The sequence below is a fragment of the Lemur catta genome, chromosome 18, assembly GCF_020740605.2.
Source record: "Lemur catta isolate mLemCat1 chromosome 18, mLemCat1.pri, whole genome shotgun sequence".
Lineage (NCBI taxonomy): Eukaryota > Metazoa > Chordata > Mammalia > Primates > Lemuridae > Lemur > Lemur catta.
In genome coordinates this window covers 41283102-41301309 of record NC_059145.1, presented here as the reverse complement: position 1 = coordinate 41301309, position 18208 = coordinate 41283102, and the positions used below count along the sequence as shown (strand labels likewise).

The following is an 18208-nucleotide window of genomic DNA, read 5'->3' as shown; positions in this document are numbered from 1 at the left end:
ACCCTTGTGTGGCAGCAGCTGTGAGTGTCCCATCTGATACCCTCTTGGGCCACTTCTGAGTTTCTCTGCAGATGGGATGGAGGGATCCTCGCATGCCGCTGGCCTTCCACGCAAGCACCCATGTTCTTTGCTCTTCTATTTGTGGGGTTTCTCCATTATCATGAGAGCTTGCTCTAGCATGAAATGCAGGACAGTTAGTCCCCTGGGGCTACTTCATCCAACAAGGAGCAGAATCAGTAGACAAACGCCACATCTTCCCTACCTTTCAATGGGACAGTTGTGTTTTTCAGGGGCCACGCCCCAGTTGCCCATGGTGGTAACCACTCATTAGCATGCACGTTCTCCGCTTTTCTCCTTTCTGTCTCTCTCCCTGGTCCAAACCTGGGACTCTTGCCACATCCTGGGCCTTACCCAAGAAGAGGGATCCAGATGCTCTATCCCCAGATTCTCCTACATCTGTCATTCCCCAGAGCTCAGCCAGGGATGCCGGGGGCAAGAGGCAGGACTTCCCAGCTCAAGAACCAGGTCTGTAGAATCTTTTTTGCTCTCAGTCTTTCTTTCCTGCAGCCAGGGAAATTTCCAGTTTGACAGTCAGGATGATTTGCTCTTACATTATCATTCTTCAAAATCTATTGTCTTTGTCAAATTCTTGCTGAGTCCTATTGGGCCTAAAATGTTAAAAATCAGAAAAGTCTTCCTTTTTCTCTAATCTATACTCCTTCCCTGAGGCAATGAAGGAGAGCATAACTGAGCCTGGCTAATTAAATGCAACCGGGTGTGAGGAAGGGCCTGAGTACAGGAAAATACAGTAAGAAAAACACTCAGTCCATATTTCAAAATATAAACCCACCTCCTAGAGGCAAAAAAAGTAAGATGCAAAGAGATCAGATGTCACATGTCATACCTGTATTAAGTCAACGCTCATATAGTTAATAAACAGAAGAGCTGGGACCAGGCCCCAGTGATATGCCACATTTAGCCAAAGAGTGGTTGTCACAACGTGTGCTGAAATCCAAGATCCCACATAGAATTAGGGTCCCTGAAGTGTAAGTCCTTCAGTGCCTGATGTGTTAAATCAAATTCTGTCTTGCAGAGACTAACATTGGCAGAGACCCAAGAAAACCTCTGCAGCACAGGATTATTCATTGTAAAGACCTGAACCACAGTCAGCAAGACACCGTTCCTTTAACATGGAGATGTCTTCCTGTGGCGCCCGGTAGTGCGTGTTCCCTGTATGTTCCATGCACAACATAAGCACCTAAAAATTAATCAGCTTTCTAAGAGATTTCACAAACAGTCCGGAGTGGTCCCCAGCTTCAGCTTGCCTTGAATTAGTCTGCAGGGCTTGTGCTCAGCCGCTGAGCCAACCTTGGTGCTTGAGGAATGGGAAATGAGGGCTATGCAGTCTGAATGCATACTGCATGCTGGGGTTTTCTCTGGCTTCCAGTGTATTGAGATGAGGAATGAATAATGATTCTATGCACCAAGGGCACCAACCCCTCCCATCTCTTTGAGAGTTATTTTTGTTCTGCACCCCAGGAGGCAGTGAGAAGGCAGGTTCAGAGGAGGAAATACTCCTACCCCACACTCCAGGGTGTGCTCTGGTGGCTTCAGCAGTGTAGCCTGCCCCTCTGCAGGTGTCAGGTGTCAGTCTTCACTGTGGCCCTGTGCAGCTGCATGAGAGCACTGGGTGACTTGCAAAAAATCCATGACACAGAATCCATAGACAAATAGCAATGTTAAATTTATGAGCTGGGTTGCTTATGCTTTATTTAAAGCCACTAGAATTTTCTAACAGTGCCTTCCGTGATGCGACTCTAACACTCCCTTGGCACAATCCCTCTGTCACAGCTTTTCTTCTAGGACAGGAAGGAACAGTAGTGATGCTAACACGCAGCAAGTGAGTCACTGGGTGACCTTGGGCAGGGACTCCAGGCCTGAGCATCTTCAAGTGCCCAGGCTAAGGCCAGCTGTGTGCGTGATGTCATGGGGCGGGGGAGGTGTCAGGCTCACATTCCATCTGGCAGGGCAGTTTTCTGCTCCATGGAGGCCTGACAGGGCTGCTCCTGCAATAACTCCTGGGCTCTGAGCCACCTCCTCAGACCCCAGCCTCTCTCCCAGCCCAGCCAGCCCAGACCTTTGGAACAGCCTAGACTGCTTTCTCTGGTTTTGGATTTCCAAGGGAGCCAGGAGTGCCCTGCAGCTTCATAAGGACAGTGGCCTCAGTAGGTCAGTGAGGAACATGTTTGCATCTGGGCAGTCACACGAGGGCAGGCCCTCCGCTGTCGGGAGAGGACTGTCCTCCGGGAGGCTGAGTCTCCCACCCCAGGTGGCTCCCAGCTGGCTGCTCTAAAGGGGTGGGGGGCTCGGTGCACAAGCATTGTGCAGTGAGCTTACAAGCCAACATTAGTTACTTTTTACTTTGAAATCTAGTGGATGGCAGCAGATATGTTTCCTTAGTGGTATTTATTTTAGAAACAATCAAATGCATTGAAACTCTCTGATCACATAGCAATAAAGGTGTGGGGAGGCAGCCCTGAAGCCAGATGGAGACCACTGTGTCAGTCGGCTGTGGTCGTGGACACTGGATGCACCACCCAGGGACCCTCTCAGGAACGCAGACTTTTCCTGCAGCTATTTGGGGCACTGCGAGCAGTTCTTTCAGGGAAGCGCTTCAGCTCAAGAGAACTGCCCTGCCCAAGACCACACTCGCTTGGGGCAATTGAAGATGACTGGTCAACGCAGGGGTATAAAGGGCTGGACCCCTCGCTTGGGACAGCTCCAGAGCTGAGGGCTTTGCTGGGACCGCAATTCAGCTCCACTGATCCCTCTGCTCACTGCTTCGTCCCCTCCCTCCACAGGTATTGGTCCCCAGAGTCCTCCCTAATAGACCTCCCGCACACAACTCTCTGTGTTGGAGTCTGCTGTGTTGCCCTCCGCCCCCACCCTCGCATCCATTCCTTCTGCCCATCAGCAGCCCGATTTTCTTTGGGAGTTGCCTGTCCTACATCGCCAGTCTTGCAGGGGCTGCAAACCAGAGGCCCTGTCCACTGTCAGTCCAGGGCCAAGCACAGGACCGAGCCAGTCGTATTTTCTCTGGGCCTTTGTAGCTTGGCTGAGTGACATGAGAATGGATGGAGCCTGCCCATTCCAGGATGTATCTAGACTGGATGGCCAGGTGGTTCTTCTGTCCTGTCCCCACATCCCACTTCCCGACTACACTGTGCGATGTATTATCACACTGTGCAACAATTTCTCTCTTTAAAATAGATCAGGGTCTGAGCACAGCCTTGGGCAGGGGGGAGAAGGAGAAGGGGAAGACAGGCCCGTGAAGCTGAGCCCTGCGGTGTGAGGAGCTAGCAAGGGCCCTCCAGGGAGCAGAGCAGCGTGAGCGGAGGCCCTGGGGTGAGAGAGCACCTGGCAAGAGCAGCAGAAGATGAGCATGAAGGTTTCCTGTGTTTATAAGCCTGACCCACAGGGTCTGTTTGCTGAAAAACCAGTACAAGGTGTGGGGGGAGCACAGCTCAACCATGCCACCGTGTCCCAGGCTCTCTCTTGTTCTCCATTCTGTCATTTTTCTCAAGACAGCTTCCAGAGGAAGGGAAAGAAAGAGAAACCTGAGGGGCTGAAAGCCCAGTGTTTTCTATCTCCACCTTATGGGCCAGAACCAGAGGTAATACATAGAAATATTTAAAAGTTATAAATCATCTTCCTACTTTGATGAAAGTATTTTCATAACCACAAGAATGAAAAGCACATATAAAATTATGGTTTTTATGTGACTAAAACTGGCAAAATACTAAATGTGTCTAAATTTAAGTATGTTTGATCATGCTTGGGCATTGAACTGAGCTGATGATGTCTGGATGGGCAATAAAATAATGACCTATCTGATTCATAAATTATTTTTTTTCCATAAAATTTGTTTTTCTTGTCTTCCTTTCAGTGCAGTCATGAATTGTCTTGTTATAAACAAGATTTTCACATAGTTGGTGTACTATTAACAATGATACCAAATGAGACCATCTTCCTTGAGCCAGTATAGCTCTGATAATTTTTAAAAACTAATTTCTTTTTTTTTTTTTTTTTTTTGAGACAGAGTGTCACTTTGTTGCCCAGGCTAGAGTGAGTGCCGTGGCATTAGCCTCGCTCACAGCAACCTCAAACTCCTGGGCTTAAGCAGTCCTACTGCCTCAGCCTCCCGAGTAGCTGGGACTACAGGCATGTGCCACCATGCCTGGCTAATTTTTTCTATATATATTTTTAGTTGTCCAGATAGTTTATTTCTTATTTTTTTTTAGTAGAGACGGGGTCTCGCTCAGGCTGGTCTCGAACTCCTGACCTCGAGAGATCCACCCGCCTCGGCCTCCCAGAGGGCTAGGATTACAGGCGTGAGCCACCGCGCCCGGCCTAAAAACTAATTTCAATTTGAGGAAACTTCACTCTGCTGAGACAGAGTTGAAAATAAACCACTAAATTCACATATCATGTTCAAACGTTATAATAGTCATATTGGTAAACTGTTATTATAGAAAACAAAAATATTTTAATTTCATCGCATAAACTGCTATCATTTCTGTTGTCATTTTCACCATCTGGTAAAGCCATACAGTAATGTAAAGAACCACTATCAAACTTCTAGACCTATACATATACCAATTTAAAAGTTATATGAATTGTTTAATATTGCAAAATATTTCTCAGTCTCCGTGTGCAACTATAACGAATACTGTGGTAATTGGTAAGTACCTCTGGAACCACAAACTGCAAGAGGAAGAGAAAGAAGTAAATTGACACCAGGCATTATAAGGAAACTATACACTGTCATTCAAGAATCTATTGCACTCGTGCTGAGAGGAAGGATCTGACAAGTTAATTGTCTCTTTTCTTATCTAAGCACTTCTGTTCAAATTCTCCCTGCACTCCAAAGTGGTGTCCATCTCTGATGGTGGTAATGGCCCAACCCACAAATGGCTACAGCATGAGGCACAGTCATGTTTTGTTTTTGAGGACATAAAGCAAGTGGAAAAGCATTTTCCTAGGGCCTGAAGAGTGTTATTCCCGAAACAAATGTTCAGAGTTATAGGTTACCAGTTTCCAAGCGTTCATTGAAGAAAACTCAAACTCTGTAAAATGATTTAAAGAGGTTTATTCTGAGCTGAGTGTGTGTGACTGCAGCCTGGGAAACGTGCCCTCAGGTCTTGAGAAAATGCACCTGAGGTAGCCAGGTTAGTTTGATTTTATACATTCATGGAGACAGGAATTACGTGTAAGATTGTAAGTCAATATGAGGAAGGGATACCTTGGTTTGGCCCGAAAAGGTGAGACATCTTGAAGCTGTAGGGGAGCTTACAGGTTATAGGTGGGTTTAAAGATTCTTTGATTTGTAATTGGTTAAACAAGTGATGCTTTGTCTAAAGGCTTGGAAGGTTATAGGTTAAGGATGTCTGTTAATCAGAGACAAGCCACGGGGCATTTACCACCTTTACTTAAAGGCAAGTGATCTGTTACGTAAATTGATGGTCTGCAGGTGTGGTTTAAGCTTTGTCTTACATCACCTTAGGCCTGTTAATGATTTAATATCTTGTTACAAAGAGTAACTGCAAAAGGGAGGTGTGTCTTACCTCCCTTCTCACTGCAGCTGGAACCCGCCTTTAAGGTTTTTCTGGGATCCTTTTGGCCAAGGTGGCAGTTGGGTGGGGGAGTGGTCCATTCAGCTGCCTGGAGGAGCTTAAGATGGCATTTTAGTTCACACAGGTGAGAGGCATCATGTGGTCATCCTCCTCCTCCTTCTCCTCTTCCTCCTCTTTTTCTTGTCACAGCCTTATGGAGATAAAATTCACATAACATGAAATTCACCCCATTAAAATGCTTTTTAGTAGTCACAAGTTGTACAACCATGATCACTAATTTTGGAATATTTCATCACCTCCAAAAGAAACCATGTACCCATTTGCAATTAGCAGTCGCTCCCTATACTCCCTCCCACACCCAGCCCCTAGCAACCACTAAGCTACTTTATGTCTTTATGGATTTGCCCATTCTGGACACTTCATATAAATAAAATCACATGGTATGTGACCTTTTGTGTTCATCTTCTTTCACTCAACATAATGTTTTCAAGGGTCATCCATGTCATGGTATGTTTTGGTATTTCATTCCATTTTTTGGCTAAATAATACTTAAGAGGATATGGATACCAGATTTTGTTTATTTATACATCAGCTGATGGACATTTGGGATGTGTTCACTTTTTTTTCCTGTTGTGAATAGAACACCTGTGCACAATTTTTTTGTGGACATGTTTTCAATTCTCTTGGGTCTATACCTAGCAGTAGAGTTACTGGGACATGTGGTAATTCTATGTATGTTTTGAGAAACTGCCCAACTGATTTACAAAGCTGTGCAATTTTGCAAGTCAGCCAGTGATACATGAGGGTTCCAATTTCTCCACATCCTTATTAACACTTGTAATTGTCATTTTAACTATCCTAGTGGGTGGGAAGTAGTATCTGACTATGGTTTTGATTTGTATTTCTCTAACAACTAATGTTGTTAGGTGTGGGTTTTCATAGGTACCCTTTCTCAGCTTGAGGAATTTCCTGTCTACCTCTAGTTTGTTCAATGTTTTTACCATGAAAGGGTATTGGATTTTGCCATATGCTTTTTCTGGGTCTACTGACACATGTAAAGACACATGTCATATTTTAAAATTCTAATCTTATAATTACAAAAATTTTATATTATCATTGGATAATAGTCAAGCAGAAGTATATTTTTAAATGTTTTCTCTCAAGTGCCAACAATTCTTAAGAATATGGCAATAAAGCAAACAAATACAGTTAATGTGGTACTCAGCAAAAGCTTGTAATAAAGACTCTTTGACTCTTACCTTAGGAATCTGACTTCTAAGACTATGTGCTATTTAAGAATAAACTAGTGCCTGATGACAAAACATTCCAAGGGTCCATATTTAGTCAGTTCTGTCTCTGGCAGAGGCACCAAATTGGAGGGTGCTGCTTGTGTCTGTGTCTCTGAATGGAAGATTGTCCTCTGTGACATATGATATTCAACAAAGAAAGGCAAAAAGAAGTAGGAAAAAGGGATCTGCAAAATCAAACTTTAAGCCAATCATTTTCTTTCTGACCATTTCCTTATTGCTTCTGAAGTACCTCAGTTATTAGAAGAGCTTGTGAGGAGGAGAAAGGCCATTTTGGAGTGAGAGATATAAGCTTCCTTACAAAAAGCAGGAGTGCTTCAGAGAAATCAAAGTAACAGATGAAAGTTGGCAGGGAGAAATGATGAGTTTGGAGGAAAATGTTCGACATCACGCATTTGGAGTTTGAGGCACTTTATGTGCATTCTAGTGTCTTTCGTTCACAGGGAACCATTCCTGATAATGTTATATGAACATGTAAGGCCTAATATGCTTTAAAAAAACTTTATTGAGATATAATTCACATATCACACATTTCACTCATTTAAAGTGTACAACTAACACATACACTACACAGAGTGTTATATAAAATAAGGATCCCTATAACTCTGCAGGGCTTCCCAGTGGTAGGGTTTAAATGTACTAGAGAAGAAATGAAATTATTTATTGAATAATACTATAGGGGCTCAAATAATTATTTTAGCTTTCAAAATGTCTCATACACCTGCATAGCAACTATATTTTTGCAAAATATTTGCTTTAAGGAAGGTAGAGATGTTTGCTGCTGTCGAAGATTAAATGGGATTATAAAACTCGTATCTCCTTCTGTGGTGTTGATAGGGTTATTTTTGTTATTAATACGTGAAGAAGTGAGGCTATTTGAAGTTTTGAAGCATAACTTCACAAGCTTTGGAATATAGCCAAGTATATAATGAAAAATTTACAATGTGTTTCCTTTTCTGACTTTTGGCTATAACACAGAAGTCATTTCCATGGTTATATTTTTCACTATTGGTGGTAATTATTAGGGTTTTAGCAGGTGATAATTAGTCATGCCGTTTTCCTTGATCTGTGCTTAGAAACAAACAATAGGATGCAGGAGTCAGATAGAAATTAAAATATCAGCTTTATTACTAATGAAATTGGCTGGAAAGCATGGCTTAGGTAGTAGACACAAGGGTCTTCTTGGATCATTACAATTAGGTTCAGTTTGAGGGCTAGAACACTCACAATAACAGTGACTTAAACAAGGGAAAGACTTTCTCATCGAAAAGTTCAGATGTGTCAGATCAGAACCAGCAGAATGTTCTATAGTACCAGACACCTAAACTCCTTTTTATCTTGTTGATTCGTTATGCATGGCTTCATTTCTTAAGAGTCATCTTGGGGTCTGGGATGGCTATTCCAGCTCTAGTCACAAGGTATACATTCCAGCCAACAGGAAGAAAGAGGAAGAGAACGGCGGAACTCTCCATTTAAGGACACATCATTTTTGCTTATATTCCATTAGCTGGAACACAGTCACTCAACCATATCTAACTAGAGAAGTGAGTATTCTGGGTAGCAAAGTACCCAGGTAAAATTTAGAATTTTATTACAGAAGGAGAGAAAGAATATTGATGGACAACTTGTAGTCTCTGCCACCTTCCTGACTTAAACTTATGCAACCAGACAGAGGCAAAGCCAGACAACCACCAGCATTCCTTACAAAGAGGGGCAAGCTGCTTGCCACAGAACAGACTTACCTCAAGGGTAAGTTGCTTGGAAGAGGGGAATGCATAAGGCGCTGAGCCACACATGTTTGGTTCTCTCATTCCCACCCACTGGCCTCTCTTAGTGGTTGGGCAGTTTCCCTCCTAATTGATGTTTGGCTTTTCTAAGGGGCCGTACAGCGAACTGTCATAAGGTAGGAAAGCAGTACACGATTTGGCACCACAGTAACAAGGTTTTCTTAGTTTTCCATTATCCAGCCTTTCTTTGTCTTCACTGTCCATTAGATTAAGAAATCTTCCTGAATAGTCGTAAGAAAGTTCCTCTTCTGGCAAAATGTCTTTGGCTGCAAAGAGTGCCAACCTAGGTACCATTGAGTCAATTCGGACAGGAATCATCAATAGGTTTGGCTCACAAGAATGATTAAGGAATCTTCCAATATTTCCTAAATAGGTAGGGTCAACAAATGTTTCCATTATCTGCCCATTATAAACATGTTCCCTGATGGCTATTATGTAATTTGAATCAGATATTGTTTGTAAGTGAATTCTTCTCTGTACTTCAGAGAATCCTAAAACCTCGCCAGCATATTCACAGACAAATCTTCCCTTTGGTATAAATTCCAAGGTACGAAGTCCCCAACCTTTTTTATCTGTCTTGAACACCTGGAGGTGGAACTGCAGACCCCTCTGAACCACTCTGTTTCTGCAGTGGTCACCACACTGGCAAAGGACATTGCATTCAAAAACAGGCTTGGCATACTTTCCTTCCGATCCTATATCTCTAAGGCATGAATTATCATCATAATTTTCCTCATAGTGGAGACAGGAGCAAGTGCCAGGGAGGCAGGGAGTTTTGACACAAACACATCCAGGAAAGGTTATTTGAGTGGGATCAATGTCTGCTCCGGGTCCACCTACATGATCAGATGTGTACTGTAAAAAATATAAATACTGTCAGTATGGCATGCCATATATTTTATATATATTTCAAGCAGCTTTTGGCTGGCACACTTCAAAATATATAAAAACAGGACAAAACTGACAAAATACAGTATACTATAATAAATATTGCCTGAAAAGATATCTCTCCAATTTAAAAAAATAAGATTAATTTTTCTTTTCTTTTTTTCCTTTTCCCCAAAAATTGTTTCACAAAAGATTAATTTTTAGATTTAAAATTTTGTGGTTTTTATTTTAGGTATAAGGATAGCACTAGGAAAATATATTTTTTCTCTTATCAGAAATTGAAAGTTTTGTAGCTTATTTTGTTTTCCTCTTAGCTTTGGATATCAGGAAAATCAGTGCTGAATTTCATGTTTGAATGCAGGTAAAAATTTTATTCTTAGCTTTGATCTCTTTTACCTTTATCTGATAATACATATGCATATATATATATTTTTACTGTGAGTTACTTCAGATCTTTTTTGGGTATAAGAAAATTATAAATGACAAATAAATCAACTGCAGATGGAATTCCAAAAAATGGTTGTCAAATAGATATTAGTAGGTATTTAAATATATTGTAGATGTACCATATACATGTAAAGAAATCCTGTTCTTATTAAATGAAAAAGGCATAATATGAAAAAATTTCTCAGTTTTTGAAATGTACCTCTATTTTCAAAACATTACATTTATAAAATGTTATGGAAAAAGACGACTGTCCTAAATCTAAAATCTCTATATAGTTAATGTCTATGTGAAGCCTGATCTCTAGTTATATCCTTACTGGCATCACAAAGTATATTTTCAAACCCTGAAGATTAAAATATCTTTCATGAGCCCAGCAGATTTGTTTATGTATAGAACAATTCTTGCTTATATGGAATCTAATTCATTTATTTATACCTGTCTTGTTCCAAAAAGGACTTAATGAGACTTACAAACAGGTAAGATAAATGAACAACAGGTAAGAAGAGTGAAGTGAAGGGGGACATAGGAGCAAACTAGTCCAGTGAGCTTAGAGTGTGTAGCAGAATTAGACCGGACATTCAGCTCCTCCCGAGAGCAGCCACTTCAGAGAGGGATACATGGGGATGTGTCGCTTGCACTGTCTGTAAGGAGCTACCTCACTGTTCAGAAAAAGCATTGACTTTTTTCAGTATTGAGACCAGAGAGAAATTTCACTAATGTGTCCTTGTAAACGATTTTTTTTCCAAGAAGCAGCTTCATGGCCTGTTTTTTATTCTGGCCCTCAACAAAGGCCACTGGCATGCAGCCACAGCACATCTGGGTAAGGGCAGTTCCGCAAGGAACCAGTTGAATGGCATTCCAATGGGGATAGATGGAGGAATGTTCACACAGCATGTCCTTCAGTCAATCCTCCATTAATATTATGTCTCCAGGCCAAGCTTTAGAAAGGTATTGAACAGCATGTAGTCGTACTCCCTGTGGGGGCCTCGGGTGGAGCTATGTAGTTAAGTGCAAAACCCTATACTTTAAAAAACACTGAGCTGGGGATTGACATCCTCTTGTGAAAGACGAGGAAGATGATGAGTGGAGTATCCGTGGGGGCAGGCCAACATACTCCTTAAAGAGTCATTTGGGGATACAGAGCAGAAATACCTTCTGTTTGTATTGTTTCTTACAGCTTTAACTTAGCAGGGGTGTTCTAAAGGGATAAAGGATGACTTAGAAAAAGATGCCCTATCAGTCAAAGTCAATGACTGCTGTCTTATACAGAATCTGCTTCCAGCGTTTTAAAGATTCAATGTTGAAATGTAAATGGTTACTGAGATATTTTAAGAAGTACTTATAAAATGAAAATATTATTATCTCTCTGTTAAACTTTTCATGAAGAATTCTTTTAAATTGATTTGTTCTTAAAAGTGCATATACTTTTAATGTGCCATATAAAGCACTAAAGTGATTTTTTTTGACACACAGATCCAGACCTTTAAAATCAAGTCTGACTTACTGCGGTTTCTAACAAGGAGTGTATATTATTCCTTATTGAAAAATAGTTTTATTTGCTTATTTTTACTTATAAATTAAAAAGATACTGGAGAATCTAATGATATATTTTTAAAAATTCTGCAATTAAACTTTCTACACAATTTAAGATTATAGGGACTAAGATTATAAACAGTAGCTAATTCCAAATGAGCTGCAGATAACTTCCAAAGGATAATCAAGGTTTCTGGGCAAACTTTCTGTTTAAAGACAAAAATTTTTTCCCTGATGAATTATAATCATTGACCCTGATACCAATAATCATTCCAAGTCACTTTACTTTGTGTCTCCATTTTCTCTTCCATAAAAAGTTGGTAAAATAACATTCTAGAAAGATATTTCACCTGTCTTAAAAAAATTATACCCAAGAATAATCTTTTGAAAAGGTTATTGGTCTTTAAACATTGGCCTAATTTATGATTATGTAATTATCCATCTTTTCAGGTATTTAATTACATATTTAAAAGCTATTTATTCTTTTTAGAAATAATCTAAGGTCATTCTCCTGACATTCTGTTCAAATGTTTATATGCCAGGCAAACTGTTAAACTTTGAATACAGCCACGCACCACATAATGACTTTTGGTCAACAATAGAATGCATACAATGGTGGTCCCATAGATTATAATACTGTATTTTTACTGTACCTTTTCTAAGTTTAGATACATAACTATAAACTGTTATGTTACAATTGCCTACAGTAACATGCTGACATGCCTAGGAGCAAGAAGCCACAACATACAGCCTAGGTGTGTAGTTGGCTATATCATCTAGGTTTGTGTAAGTATACTCTATAATGTTCATATAATGATGAAATCACCTAATGAGGCATTTTTCATATTGTATCCCCACTGTTATGTGACATATGACTGTATCTAACAGCTAATGGATGGTGGGTTACAAATTGGGAGTCAGGTGACCTGAGCATAAATTTAAATGCTCCCAATTAATTTATTTTATTTTTCTCATATTTTTTTGAGACAGGTACTCTGTCACCTGGGCTAGAGTACCATGGTGTCAGCCTAGCTCACAGCAAGGGCTCAAGCAATCCTCCTGCCTCAGCCTCCTGAGTAGCTGGGACTATAGGCACACACCACCATGCCTGACTAATTTTTTCTATTTTTAGTAGAGATGGAGTCTCATTCTTGCTCAGGCTGGTCTTGAACTCCTGACCTCAAGCAATCCTCCCTCCTCAGCCTCCCAGAGTGCTAGGATTACAGGCATGAGCCACCATGCCTGGCCTTAAATGGTTCTAATTTATAACCTTTTTTCCATAGTCTGTACCCAAAGTCCTGGACAAAGCTGATACAAAAATGGTTACTACCCTGACACTTGCTTGTATCTACCCTAAGCCCAGGAGAGATCAATGAATGGAGGGAGGATGCAGCCATCCCATCATAGACATGTTTTTACCTTCCCAGCATCTATTTCTTTCTTCTAACAACAGCACCCTGACTCTTTCCACGGGAACCCTCCCCACTTTCATCTCAGTGGTTTGGATGGGGGTCCCAGTTGGGCAGGGACCTAGACCTGGCTAAACAGAATTTCATTCACTCTTTTCAACAGTGTTTGGTTCACAGATGGGCACATGACCTAAGCCAGACCCATGAATTAAAATTCTGGGACTTCCTCTGAAACAATTAGGGAAGAGACATTATCTTTCCACTAGAGTTGCTAAACCATACAGTGTTCCCCTGGCATTACCAAGCTCTACTGCATAGATAAGGCCTCCTGAGTGTGTAGCCAACCACAGGAAGGGGGAACACGGGAACAGAGGTGAGAAGCGGGAGGGTGGTGAGAAGAAATATCTGATACTTTTGGATTTCTTGGATCCAGATATGCCTACAGTTACCACTTTCAGACTTTTCTGATGTGAGGCAATTCCTTCCCTCTTTTCTCAGGCCAGTTTGTTTTGTGTTGTTTCTTGCAAACAAATGAGTCCTGACTGTACACCTCAGGTAGAAGCTGAGAATGATTCCAGGAAATGGTTGGAAAATTTAGTCAAAGATGTAAATATCCAATTGGGAGGTGAGACTGGAGCAAAGTGTGCAGGAAGCCAGACAGGAATATTCTGACTGTGGCCTGAACTCTGGCCAAGCAGAGGAGAGCTTCTTAGTGCAGAACATGGAATGCCCAAAAGGAGACACATACATAGGCAGGCTCTTATTAGCACTGTCACTTTGAGCAAGTACACTACTAAGCTTTGGGTTAGTATAAGACAAGGATAATACCCATTTTTGAGGTGGTTATCATGAAATGTAAATGAAACAACACTGTTATTCAGTGCCAGGCATTTTATGTTTTTAAAATATTAGCTTCTTTCAATTCTTCTAGATATTACTTTAAAAATTAAAAAAAATTTTTTTGTACAAACAGGGTCTCACTATGTTGCCCAGACTGGTCTCGAACTCCTGTCCTCAAGCTACCCTTCTGCCTCAGCCTCCCAAAGTGCTGGGATTGTAGGTGTGAGCCACCAGCCTGGCTAGATATTACTTTTAGATGTCATATTTAAAACATCATATATTTCTGGTAAATTACTTAACATCTCTACATATTTATCTGTCTATCTTATCTCATAGATTGCTATGAAGGAACAAATGAAAAACCCCACTAAAAAAGCTTACTCTAGTGGCTAGCACATAAGTGTTTAATAAGAATTATGTAGGAAGTACATAGCAGGGTGGTGAAGAAAACAGGTTCTGGAGTTAAATTTCCTAGGTTCAAATATATTCAAACCAAAATCATGTCTAGGAAATCACATGATTAGAGTCCTAGCCTCCGTTACTAATCCACCTTAAGTGGAGATAAGCTAACAGCTGATCCAAACTTCTTTCATTCATCATCAAATATTACCTTATTTGCCTGTTATATGCATGCGCTGGGATTTAGAAACCAGTCAGAAAAATTTAAAGGAGGACACGAAGAATGGGATTTTTATCATTTCTTGCCTTGTCACAACATAAGCTTTACTTTTTCTTTTTATGTATCAAAGCATAGAATTGGTCATGCAAGAGTGGAGAACAAATGCAAAATGATCAGTGCAAAATAATGTACTAGAAAATAGATCCTTGATGCACTGGGTGAAGATTTCAAGTCTTTTAACAGAAAACTTGAGAAAATTTTTTTATAAACTATGGTTATCCAAAAAGTGAAAATGGAAACAGGAGACAGCATGCTGAAGAGCAAATATACTTCGTTGGCTACTATGGTCTGCAATAATTTCTCTCTTCTCTGAACTAGGCCTGCACTTACTGTTAATGGCATGAACTTTGGAATCCAAATGGCGTAGAGTGTAGGCTGTCTGTGTTAAATGTGTAGGTCTCGTCTTTCTAAGAAACATATGTCTCAAGGAAAGCCATGGTCATGAGAGCAGGTGCTTAGGAAGTATTTTTTGATTGCTTGATTGCAGCTATTGATAAGCTTCAATTGGAAATTTGACTTGTCTGAGTCACATTCTGTATCAAAGTCCCAGAAACTGAAGTAGGAGAATGTATAATATTCTAGGCTTAAAACCTGGGCAATTATTCTGAATTTTAAGGAAGTGTTGTGAAGATTTTCATTCCTTTTTCAGTTGTGCCGAAACCCCAGCTACAAGAATCTTTCCACTTGGCCTCCAGCCTCATAAGTTTGTTTTTGCTCCAAGCAGCTATTAGAATATTGTGAACCAAATAATTCTTATCAAGCCCCAGTTGAAATCTTAAAAATAATGTTTGAAGCTGGTTTCAGAAACTTGAAAATGGTTAGATCCAACTCTTAGCTCAAGAAAATCAATTAGTTTATTTTCTACTTGACTTTCAATACTGATATTATGATATGCTTGTTTCTAAGATGAACATTTGAATGTTCTTTTTGCCTTTTCACACAGTAGCCAAAAGCAAACCAGATACAGTTATTTTTATAATATCTTTAGTTTTTCATGTCTTAATTCCTATGTGTGCATGTCTGTGAAGGTAGGGTTTGGAGCAAGCAATCTGTTTTGACCTTTTATAAGACTGGTTTTATGATCCATGAACATATGGAAGAAAACTAGTTGAAGGCACTTTTAGGCTTGTCATTTAAATATTTCAAGCATGTTTTATCTTCTTGGTAAGAAAGACTATAAGCTCCTTTAGGAAGGAATCCTGTCTACTTTCTTTAATTCTATCCAGAGCTGTGCATATACACAGGTAGCTAGAACACTGTGGGATTGAGTTTTAATCTCCTGATTTTCATTTTGCCCATCAACTGTAGGTCTAAGGATCAATTATAATGATTCGTCTTGCCACCTCTCTCCCTGCTTTTTAAAATAGACAAGTATTTATTTTAATGTACATTTTGCAAATATAACAAGCACACCAAACTACGATTTTATGAACACTGATGAATAAGATGATTTTAAATGTGATACTTATATAACTTGATTTGTTTTAAATAAGTTTAATATTTAAAATGAAGTGAGTTAATATAAAGAAATACATTAGGCACACAATTTTACACATTGTTCTTGTATATGACAAAGAAAAATATGACTCAAGATTGGAAATAGGTTTACAGAATTCACACACAATTGTTTTGTGTAATAGCACTGATACTTAGTTAAAATTAATCATAAGATGACTCATTTGTAAACACTTTGAGGGTAGAGAGTGTGTTTTTCTATTCACTATATCCTCTGCACCCCAACTCACTACCTTACATACATTTAGTTCTCAATAAATATTTGTTGAATTTAATTAAGAATGGACGAGAACAGTGGTATTTTGTGTTCATGTTAGATACCTGTAGGTAAGAAAAAAACAAGGCAGCAACCAAGTGTTTTCTGTATTTTGATGTAAGCTCAGGGGCTCAAGCTCAATATAGTTTTTTTATATCCTCATGTGTGTCTTCACCATTTTATTTTCTAGGCTGAGCCTAACACAGCACTCAATTATTTGTTCAACAAAGAAAAGATGAGTATCAGTGTTTTTGATCAGGAATTCAGCAATGCTTGGTTTTGAATAAGTTTTGAGGGACCAGTGTTTAAAATTGGGCCAGCCAAACATATTATTAACCATAAACTGCCAAAGGTAGTTTAAGGAATAAAAACCATTTTTGACATTAATATCCCGCTCTACTCTTTGAAAACTACTATAAATCTATTATCTTATTTGATCCTCACAACTGTAGGAAGAAGGATGGGCAGATAGGGTTCAATATTGATAACAGATTGTGAAAAAGGCTATATACATGTTTAAATTATGATTCTCATTTTTCAGATGAAGAAACTGAAATGGCTAAGCCCTGAACTTAGCTCTCCAACCTCTAAGTCCAGTACTCTTTCCACTTTAAAATTCTTCTTTTGTGTTTTTTTCGTTTTTTGGTCATTCCTTATTCCTCAGGCAACTTTTAAGCAAAAGTCAGAGGGATGAGAAAGCGAAGAAAGGGCTTTGAGAACTAGTAGTGAACATTTATTGAGTTCTTATAGTGAATCAGAAATCGTATTTTACTTATAATTCTCAAAGCAATCTGGAAGAGAGGCACTATTATTTCTATTAGTTAAACTGTACACAGGAGGACTTTAAAGCTTTAGCCAAAGCGAATTTACATTTGCCCAAGAGCTCACAGCATGAGGAAGACCTCAACTAAGTCTGACTCTAGCGGCTAAGTTTTTAACCATGACATTAGGCTGAGCTCCATTAAAAGGCCCCACGGCTTATTTTACAAATGAGACATCTGAGGCCAGAAAGGTAGATTTGCTCCGCATCCCTCATTGAATTGTGAGGACAGAACTTGGACAAAAAGCCAGGTTTTCGGGGCCCTTTCTACGGGATCTCGAAGCCTCCGGTTTTGCACCTTAGGGATCTGCCAGTCTACAGACAGAAGAGGGTAATAAACTTGCTAAGGTCATACGGCGGGTTAATAGAAAAAGCCTGAAATCTGCCCGCTAAGACCTATGCCCGCCCTCCAATAGCCGTGCAACAGGGTTAGGAAAAAAGGCGGAGAGGCCGGGAGGTCCCCTCAGTGCCAGTCAGACCCGGAAGTACGACCACGTGGGGGAGCCGCGCGCCCTACCTGGAAGGGCCCGGGCCGGGCCCCCGGGGGCCACGCGCTCACAGGCAGGTTTTCTAGGCCGCGCGCGACATCCAGCTGCTCTGGCGGAACCTCCGGCTCCTCTTCAAACGCTGCCATCCGGAAAGGCCGCCTCTTCTCCACCGCTGCCACGAACATGTACGCGCCTCACGCTGCACCTACTGCCCGGACAGGCTCCAGCTCGCAAGGGCTGCTGGGACTTGTGGGTGCCGCGGCCCCACGGCCTCATGGGAGTTGTAGTTGTCGCCTCCTCGCAAGGGGCCAGTGAGGGCGCGTCTCGCCTGTCGCTCAGCTTTCCTTGACTTTTTCGGTCTGGCTCCCTGGTTGATTTGAGCCAGAAGCACAACAGATAATTACAAAACCGTGTGAGGTACGGACAAAACTTCGGTAACACGAAATAAAGGGCTTTAGTTCAAAACTTCGGTAACACGAGATAAAGGGCTTTAGTTCAAAACTTCGGTAACACGAGATAAAGGGCTTTAGTTCAAAACTTCGGTAACACGAGATAAAGGGCTTTAGTTCAAAATTTCGGTAACACGAGATAAAGGGCTTTAGTTCA

General features: G+C 40.6%; 1 protein-coding gene across 1 annotated transcript; it reads right to left on the bottom strand.

The window, feature by feature from the left end:
- Window positions 1-7723: 7723 nt before the first annotated feature.
- LOC123623351 (histone-lysine N-methyltransferase SETMAR-like) lies at window positions 7724-17834 on the bottom strand. The gene is given in 2 exon segments (XM_045530416.1): window positions 7724-9582; window positions 17632-17834. Coding segments are annotated over 2 exon segments (1218 nt in total). The 5' UTR covers window positions 17788-17834; the 3' UTR covers window positions 7724-8520.
- Between the last annotated feature and the right edge of the window lie 374 nt (window positions 17835-18208).